General features: G+C 47.2%; 1 protein-coding gene across 1 annotated transcript in view; it reads right to left on the reverse strand.

The window, feature by feature from the left end:
* The window catches only part of CACNA2D4 (calcium channel, voltage-dependent, alpha 2/delta subunit 4), a 130,668-nt gene that overhangs the window by 58,982 nt on the left and 62,999 nt on the right, over positions 1-8,687 (reverse strand). The window contains exons 19-23 of the mRNA XM_011931025.1: positions 7,154-7,215; positions 5,619-5,686; positions 5,178-5,223; positions 5,006-5,103; positions 2,952-3,045 (exon numbers count right to left, since the gene is read on the reverse strand). Of these exons, the coding sequence (XP_011786415.1) occupies positions 2,952-3,045; positions 5,006-5,103; positions 5,178-5,223; positions 5,619-5,686; positions 7,154-7,215 (368 nt within the window). The remainder of the gene's footprint in view (positions 1-2,951; positions 3,046-5,005; positions 5,104-5,177; positions 5,224-5,618; positions 5,687-7,153; positions 7,216-8,687) is intronic.

Consider the following 8,687-nt stretch of genomic DNA (forward strand, 5'->3'; position numbering starts at 1 on the left):
AAAAAAAAAAAGAAAAAGAAAAAAAAATATATATATATATATATATATGAGGTCTTGCTGTGTTGCCCAGGCAGGAGTGTGGTGATGTGACCATGCCTCATTGCAGCCTCCACCTCCTGGGCTCAAGCGATCCTCCCACCTCAGCCTCCTGAGTAGCTGGGACTGCAGGCACGAGCCACCACACCCGACTACAGAAACACTTTTGACGTTGCTGAATTTACCCATCATTCCTTTATTGCTTCTGAATTTTGAGTCATTGTTGGGAAAGGTTTTCCCCACTCCTAGATTTTAGAGCAATTGGCTCATGTTTTCCTTTAGTATTTATATGGTTTCGTTTTTTACATTTGAATCTCTGAGTCATTTGGACTTCGTCCAGGTGTATGGTGTGAGAAAAGAACACAATTTTATCATTCTCCATATGGCTCTAAAACCGGTTATTTAAAAATCCATCTTTCCTTCATTGATTTGACAGGATATCTCTGTCATAGACTAAATTTTCACATGCGTTTAGATGAGTTTCCGGATTTCCTTTTCTGTTCCCGTGGTCTGCCTGCCTTTTCATGTGCCAGTACCACACTTTATAAATCTCAGAGGCTTTGTCATGTGTTTTAATATCTTGGTAGGCCCAACCTCCCTTCATTGCTTTTTTTGGTGTGTGTGTGTGTGTGTGTGTGTTTTAGAGATTTCCTGGTTATTCTTGCTTATTCTTCCAAATGAACTGATAATCAGTTTATCTAGATGCAGAAAAAGACTGATGGTGTTTTCATTGGGGTTGCATTTAACTTATACGTTAACTTAGGAAGGATTAATATCTTTATGACGTTGAAGTCTCCTATCCAAAAACACTGTCTTTCCATGTGTTCCAGCCTCTACTTTTGTGTTTTCAGGAGTGTTTCATAATTTTCCTTATATAGGTTTTTGAACAGTTCTTATAGTTTATGTCGTGTGTTCTTGTAGTCTTATAACTTTATCATGTATTATCTCTTGCCTTTTAAAATAAGCCTTCTCATATCTTCTATCTTTTTTTGTGTAGATAAAGGCTATTAATTTTTGAATGCTGATATTATAACCCACTACTTTACTGAATTCTCTCATTGGGTATAGTAATTTTCTTATTAATTCTTCTGGGGTTTCCAGATATATAATTATGTCATCTTTAAACAGAGACAATTTTACTTCTTTCTTTCCAATTCTAATTGCCTCTGCATATTTTCTCTTGTCTAATGCCTTCTGACCTTGTTAAGCAGCAGTGGGGAAGTAGGCCTGCTTGTCTTGTTCCTGTCTTTAGTGAGAGAGCCTCTAGCCCCATTAAGATGTTATTGCATGCTTAGGTCAATTTTAATTTTATTGAGTGGCTTTAACAAACAAGAATGGTATGACTGGGCATGGTAGCTCATGCCTGTAATCCCAGCACTTTCGGAGGCTGAGGTGGGAGGGTTGTTTGAGGCCAGGAGTTCAAGACCAGCCTGAGCAACATAGCGAGATCCCATCTCTACAAAATTTTTTTAAAAGAATGAATATTAATATTTATTTAATGCCTTTTCTTTATCTATGGAGATGGTTATGTATTTTTTTCTCCTTAACTGTATGCTATTTTATATTAACTCCCTAGGAAGTCTCTTCTGATGCATGCTCTGGTTAAGAATATTTCCTTCTCAATATTTCTCCACATTGAAAATCATCTGTGACTAATCTGTGAGGTTGGAAAGATGGAGATGGTGCCCCTCTCCAAACCTAGTGCTCCAGCCCTCTGTAGAAGGCACAACAGTGCAGGGTTTAAGAGTCTGGGAATGAGAGTGAGGCTGCCCGCTGTTGATTCCAGCTCTGCCACTTTCCAGGCATATGACCTCAGGCAAGTTGCTTAATCTCACTATGCTTTGGTTTCCTCATCTGTCATATGGCACTAATGAGAGCTCCTGTGTGAGAGGACTGCAGTGAGGATCAACTGGGTTATATACACTAAGCACTCAGAACAGTGCCTGGCCCACTAGATTCTTTTTCTTTCTTTATTCTAGTTTAATTTTGTATAGGTCATATATTCATATGGTTCAGAATTACACCAACATGTTAGACAGGGTGAAAAGTGTCCCTTCCATCCCTGTTTCAGTTACCCATTTTCTAACCAGAAACAGCTAATGAGGAATGTTTCCTGAGTAGCCTTGTGTAGATAGTATATAGATCATAGATGTTATCTAAATAATCCACACAAATACTATGGCACCCCCTTTTTACAGAAAAGGTAGCGTACTATACTATGTAGAATGGCAGCATTCCACATCTTGCTTTTTTCAATAAGAGACTGTCCCTATAAAATTCTGTAGGTGTTTTTTTTATTAAGAAGGGTAGCACTAAAAAACTAATATTTAATTTTCTAGTATCTAATTATGTCCTTAAATTTATTGACTGTCTAGGGGAGGTTTGACATCTTCACAATGTTGAATCTTCCTATTCAGGAGCAAGGTATGGCTCACCGTGACGTTAACCTCACTAATACCTTCCCCTTCCCCCCAGCACTCATGGGCACACACACGCCCTACACTCACACTCACATGCCACTCATCTTCCTTCTACCAGGCCACTAAACATGATAGTACCAGGAAAAGACCAGCAAAGGGAGCAGGGACTTCTAAGGGGTTGGGAAAACTGAGGTCAAGTTCATTGGTGCCGTGACCTTACCTGCTGGAAACCTATTGGAACTGCTCTTTGGCCAGGGGCACTTTGGCCAATGAAGTCTCATGACTGGAGTCCAACCCAGAGAAAGGGGCTGTCTGAATGGGACTATCTTGGTGTGGGGATTTAGTCCTGTGCCCAGGGGGACCTGCACTTGTTCTTAGGCCACAGGACGTGGGTGCTCTCTGAAGCCACCAGCCAGGGGGTGAGAGGGGCCCTGACTCAGCCAAGGGAATTCTGGGGGCTGGTTGGGGCCTGGGAACCTGGGAACCTGGACCTACTCGGAGATGTTGAGGGCCAGCGCTGTCCAGTAGGCTTCCATGGGGGCTGTGACCACCGCGTCAAACAGCACCTCCCGGACCAGCTCCTCGTCACCTGGGTGCAAAACATCAAGGGACCAGACCACATGCTTCCTCCATGTTTACGAACACAACTCACCCACCCAAAGTTCAGAGAAGAAGATGTGCTTCATGAACGTGTCTGTGGGACATGTAAAACTATCTCTGTGAGCGTGAGGGAGCCACCTCACCTCTGTCTTCACTTTCTCAACTCCAAAAAATATGTCAGTACAACAGCTTCATATCTGAGGCTCTTTCCAATTGTAACATCTGATGAACTTAGGAGACCCTCAGTGACCTCAGGTTGGATCTTCAGTCTCCCTCATCTCAACTCCTCCTCCTCTGCTCCTTAATCATCCGGATATCTTGGCTTTTGGTCAGTTCCATGAATTTATTTTTGCTGTTGTTGTTGAGATGGGGTCTCATTCTGTCACCCAGGCTGGAGTAAAGTGGCATAATCTTGGCTCACTTCAACCTCCACCTCCCAGGTTTAAGCAATTCTCCTGCCTCGGCCTCCCAAGTGGCTAGGACCACAGGAGCACACCACATGCCTGGCTAATTTTTATATATTTTTTTGTAGAGACGGGGTTTCACTGTATCGGCCAGGCTGTTCTAGAAATCCCGACCTCAAGTGATCTGCCCACCTTGGCCTCCCAAAGTGCTGGGATTATAGGTGTGAGCCACTGCCTCTGGCCAGTTCTGTGAATTTGACCTTGCTAAGCTCCTCCTTGTCTCAGAGCCCCTACATACGCTGTTTCCCTTGGTCTGGATGTTCTTTTTCCCAGTCTTTGCATGGAGGCTCTTTCTTTTTCCTCTCTTTTTAAAAAAATTTATCTTTGTTGAGGTAAAATTCACATAAAATGGAACTGACCAATTTAAAGTGTGCAATTCAGTCAGTAGCATTTAGTACATTCACAATGTTGTATAACCACCACTTCTATTTAGTTCCAAAATATTTTTGTCACCCCCCCAAAGGAGATCCTCCTCACCTTGGTGAGGTGGTGTCACAAAACAGTCACACAAGTGGCTTAGCAGGATCTCCTTTAAAGTAGGCCTATTTCTCTCTCCTACAGCATTGTGTGCACGGCGCTTATCACAATTTATAACAACCTATATCTACATATGTAGGCTTATTTGCTTATCACCTGGCTTTTCCACTAGGATGTAAGTGCCATGAAAGCAAGGGCCTTGTTTGGGTTATCTCTGTAGCTCCAATGCCTACCCCAGGGCCTGACACAGGGTGCAAGCTCAGTACAGATTTGTTGATGAAATGAAAATAAGTAAACAAGTGCCCTGTTGGGTTGGCATGGGAGGCAGTGTCCTTATGGGGGTGACAATTATGTGACAGGATGACCTGCTCTTTCTTCCAAAGAGGAAGAAGGAGGAGCAAGCTAAGGATGTGGCCTAATGAGCTCCCCACTCGCATTAGTGCAGGTGAGAAGGCCGTGGGACCATGGAGCAGAGACTGAAGTGTCGCAGCTGCCAAGACAAGGAGCACCTGTGGCTCCTAGACCTGGAAGAGGTGAGCAAGGTTGGCATGAGGAACTGGCTTAGAAAACACAGCCCACAGGCTTTGAGTCATCTGGCCAAATGCTCCCCCTGTGCAGATGAGGACTTCTGGTGAAGAGTGGCAGCCATTTGCCCAGAGGTCCACTTCTAGACAGTGGTAGGGGAAAAGCTGACAGACTCTGAATGGTGCTCTCTTCTGACCCTTAACAGAGCTTGGTGGATAGAGGCTGAAAAAGATCCCAGTCCCTGACCTGGGGATCCATACATGTCACCACAATTCCAAGGATGCTTAAATACCAGCTTAGCCCTGTGGTAAGGATGGCTATGCCTTTTTCTTTGGGAATCTCCCTGTTTGATCTAAGCCATCCATGTGCTACTGGGCTAGGGCTGTGCAACAGCCTCCCCCTGTCTTCCCACCTCTCCTGGCAAAGTCCTGAGCTTCAGGGCCCCAGAGGAAAAGCTCGCCTCAGTGGGTGGCCAGCACTCACACTCCAGATCTGGGTCCTCCCTGGTGAGGAAGCGGATCACAGCCTCTAGCTGGCTGAGCTTCCGGTGGTCCGGGTCAATATCTGTGATGCAGTAGATCCTGAAACCCAGGAAAGTCAGTGTTATCTCAAAACATTCCACCTGTCTCCCTCCCATTTTTTACTCCTCACTTACCAGTCGCTGGCCAGGGCCAGGTCTGGGTGAAGCAAGTCGTGCAGGCCTGAAACCAGAGTCCACATTCAGGGTGATGCTCCCCCACTTCCATGAGTGTGTGTGTCCCAATTGTAGAAATAGCCACCCAGTGAGTTTCAGCTTTGTTTAAAAAACATACTGCCTTGACGAACCTCCTAGTCCAGCAAGGCCTCCTGCAACCTGGCAGTGCGGCTGGCAGGCCTCAGGCTCTGCTGGTTTGATGACTGACCCACAGATCCTGCATGCCCTGGGAGCCAGGGACACACACACCCCTCTCCACCTGGCAGCATTGTTCTGAGAGGCTGCTCTGGAGCCTGGGAGCAAGGAGGCTGTCACACTGGCTCTGGTTGGGGTTGACCCTGTGTCCCGTGAGAGTCCCTTATTTTCCACTTAACTGTCCCTCAGCCCCTGGTGCCGACCCACCTTCTTCCACAGACGTGTTCCCCAGAAGGATGTATTCTCCGTGGCCCCGGGACAGCACCACCCCCAAACTGTGGGGAGAGAAGAGAAGGCACTCATTCAGCAGCAGCAGACGCTGGCCTGCCCCCCGGCCTCATCCTTGCCCTCACCAACACTAGGTGTGTGGACTTTTTGTATCCCTGATGAGTGGTGTGCTCCTCATGCCCCCTTCTTTGCCTCTGGCCTCGCAGCTGTCCCCTCCAGAACGGAGGCAGTGCTTCTACTTTCCCAGCAGCCTCCCTTCCTGAGCAGGACCCTGGTCATTCTGTAGACTGAGAACCCTCTCAGCTCCTGTTTTCATCAAGGGACATCCTGAACCTCACAGAGACCCCCTGAAATGTAGAACAGTCTCTGTTTCCCAGGGGGTCCTGCAAACAGGAGCTCCCTCTCCCACCTGGAGAGTCCTGCTGCGACTTCCCTCTCCGGCTGAGCATCGGTTTTGAGCCTTGGCTGGTTGTCTGACTTTCTTGGGGAGCTTTAAAAGATGTGAGTGCATGGGCTCTACCCCCAGAAATTCTGATTAAATTGGTCTGGCCAGCCTGGGCAACACAGCGAGACCCCAACTCTAAATTTTTTTTTAATAAAAAAATTAGTGGGATGTGGTGGCACACTCCCATACTGTCCCAGGTACTCGGGAGGCTGAGGTGGGAGGATCGCTTGAGCCCAGGAGTAGAGGCTGTAGTAAGTTGTTTGTGCCATGGCACTTCAGCCTGGGAGACAGAGATTCAGTCTCAAAAAAAATTGGTTTTGGATGAAGCCTGGGCAGTGGCAACTTCACATAATTCCTCAGGTATTCCAATGAGCAGTCAGGGCTGGGAACCAGGGCTTTATGGAGAAATCAGATAATTCAGAGGTAGTGGCCACTTGTTTCCTAATCTGCCTAATACCTAGAGTCAAATATTTCTATAGTTGCATGGAACCTGAGATCTTCCAATGTGATCCTCTCACTGCTTTAGGATCTTAAATGGATGATATCACTTAAATTCACAACATCACCAAGAAGCAGCTGTTATTGTTACCCCCATTTTACAGATCGAAATCTAAGGCACAGAGAGGTTAAGTGAAACTCAAAGGCCTGTTAAGACAGTTGTAGGAGGCAGAGGTGACGCATCAGTAAAGCAGGGAGCGCTGGACCTCAGAGCCTCTTCTCAGAGACAGGGCTCACTGCCCTCGGGGAAATGGCCTGTTAAGGCAGCTTGGCTGATGGACGCTGAGGAACAGTGAAGTAACAACAGCAACTGAAGGGCTCGCCTGGGGCCCACAGGAGCAGAGCACAGACCATACACTTGACCAAGTTTACACAGCCTGTACATGGTAGAGCTGGGGTTCACGTCCAGGCAGTTTGGCTCTGGAACCTGCATTCTAGGCTACACTGGCAAAGCAGGTCTAGACCTCAAGTTTCCTGAATGCTGACCTGGGTCTTTTGCTATGACCACAAAATTGCCAACTAAATATGAGTTCAACCCCCACCCCCTGCAAATAAAGCCTGTGTCCCTCACCTGAAAGGGGTGTCACTGATGTCCGTGAAGAAGTAGTCATTGGTCAGGAAGAGAACTCGCTTCTGAAAGAGTAGACAAGGAAAGAGTGCTTATGCAGAGAAGAGTGGCCCCCAGCCCCCACCTCCTCCCCAGGGCTCTTGGGGTCTTCATCGAGCCACTGTACAGTCCCCTGCCTTCTTGTCTCCTCCCTCACCACCCCCTGCACACCTCATCCTAGTGACACCCATAGGCAGATCCTCTCGGTGCAGCAAACTGCAGCCCTTTGGGGCATGGCCTGGATTTCAGGATCAAGGTCTGGACCTGCACTCCCATCACAGTAGTCCCTAAGCAGCATCGAGCACTTGAAATGTGTGGCCAAGGAACTGAATTTTCAGATTTTAGTTAACATAAATTTAAACTTAGCAAATATGGCTAGTGGCTATACTGGGCAGTGCCGATGTAGACCATGACTCCAGGGCTCCCAGAGGGTTGAGACTGGGGCTGTCAGTGTGTGCTAAGAACTTCTGGAGCCAATGTATACATACACAATCCACTTAAACCTCCTTGCCCTCAAAGATGCCCAGGGAGAAGGGGTGCACCATTCTCCCTCCACTGTCATCCGTGCCCGGGCCATGGGACCCTTTCACAAACTTCTTTTCCTTTCAGAGCTGCCATCTTTTAGCCTTGGTTTGCTTTGTATAAACTAGGACATCAGGTAGTACAGAAGTGGCTAAGGGCCTGGCCGGGCTTAGATGAGCCAGGATTGAAGCCCAGCTCAGCCACTTTCGATTGTGTGCTCTTGAGCAAGTTACTTGACTTCTCTAAGCCTTCGTGTTCTCATTTGTAAATCAGGATTGTCCATGGCCTCTCTTGCACGAGGCTGCCATGAGGGTGCATTTGGGGTGCTGAGGTTCTGTGAATTGTCCTGTCCATCACACAAATTCGTGTCATTGGGAAAGGCACATATTTTGCAGTTGGCTCAGGACTTGTTCTTATTCCCTTTACTTCTTTCTGACTTTCCTTGTTTGATTTTGGAAATTGGAGTGAGGTGTCAGAAGGGACACAGAGGGAGAGGATGGGAACAAAAGCCTTGCTTTCTCTAGGAAACTGGCTTTATGCCAAATCAGAACGCACTGTTCTCAAAACTGGACCCATCCCCTGGCAATGCCCTCCTGCTCCTCTGCCCAATTAGACCCTCTCTGTAGCTTCTCTCCATTGCAGCAGTCATGGGACGTCCTGGAAGATGTCTTGGGGGAGTTGGGTGCCCTGTGCTCCAAGGAGCAACTGGCTTGAGTGTCAGAACTGGAGATCATCTTTTTATCTTTACCTTTTTTTTTTTTTGAGATGGAGTCTTGCTCTGGTCACCCAGGTTGGAGTGCAGTGGTGCGATCTTGACTCACTGCAACCTCCGCCTCCTGGGTTCAAACAATTCTCCTGCCTCAGCCTCCAGAGTAGCTGGGATTACAGGCATGCACCACCACGACTGGCTAATTTTTATATTATTAGTAGAGACAGGATTTCTCCATGTTGGCCAGGCTGGTCTCAAACTCCTGAC

This window comes from Colobus angolensis, unplaced genomic scaffold, assembly GCF_000951035.1.
Source record: "Colobus angolensis palliatus isolate OR3802 unplaced genomic scaffold, Cang.pa_1.0 Scaffold89, whole genome shotgun sequence".
Taxonomy (NCBI): Eukaryota; Metazoa; Chordata; class Mammalia; order Primates; family Cercopithecidae; genus Colobus; species Colobus angolensis.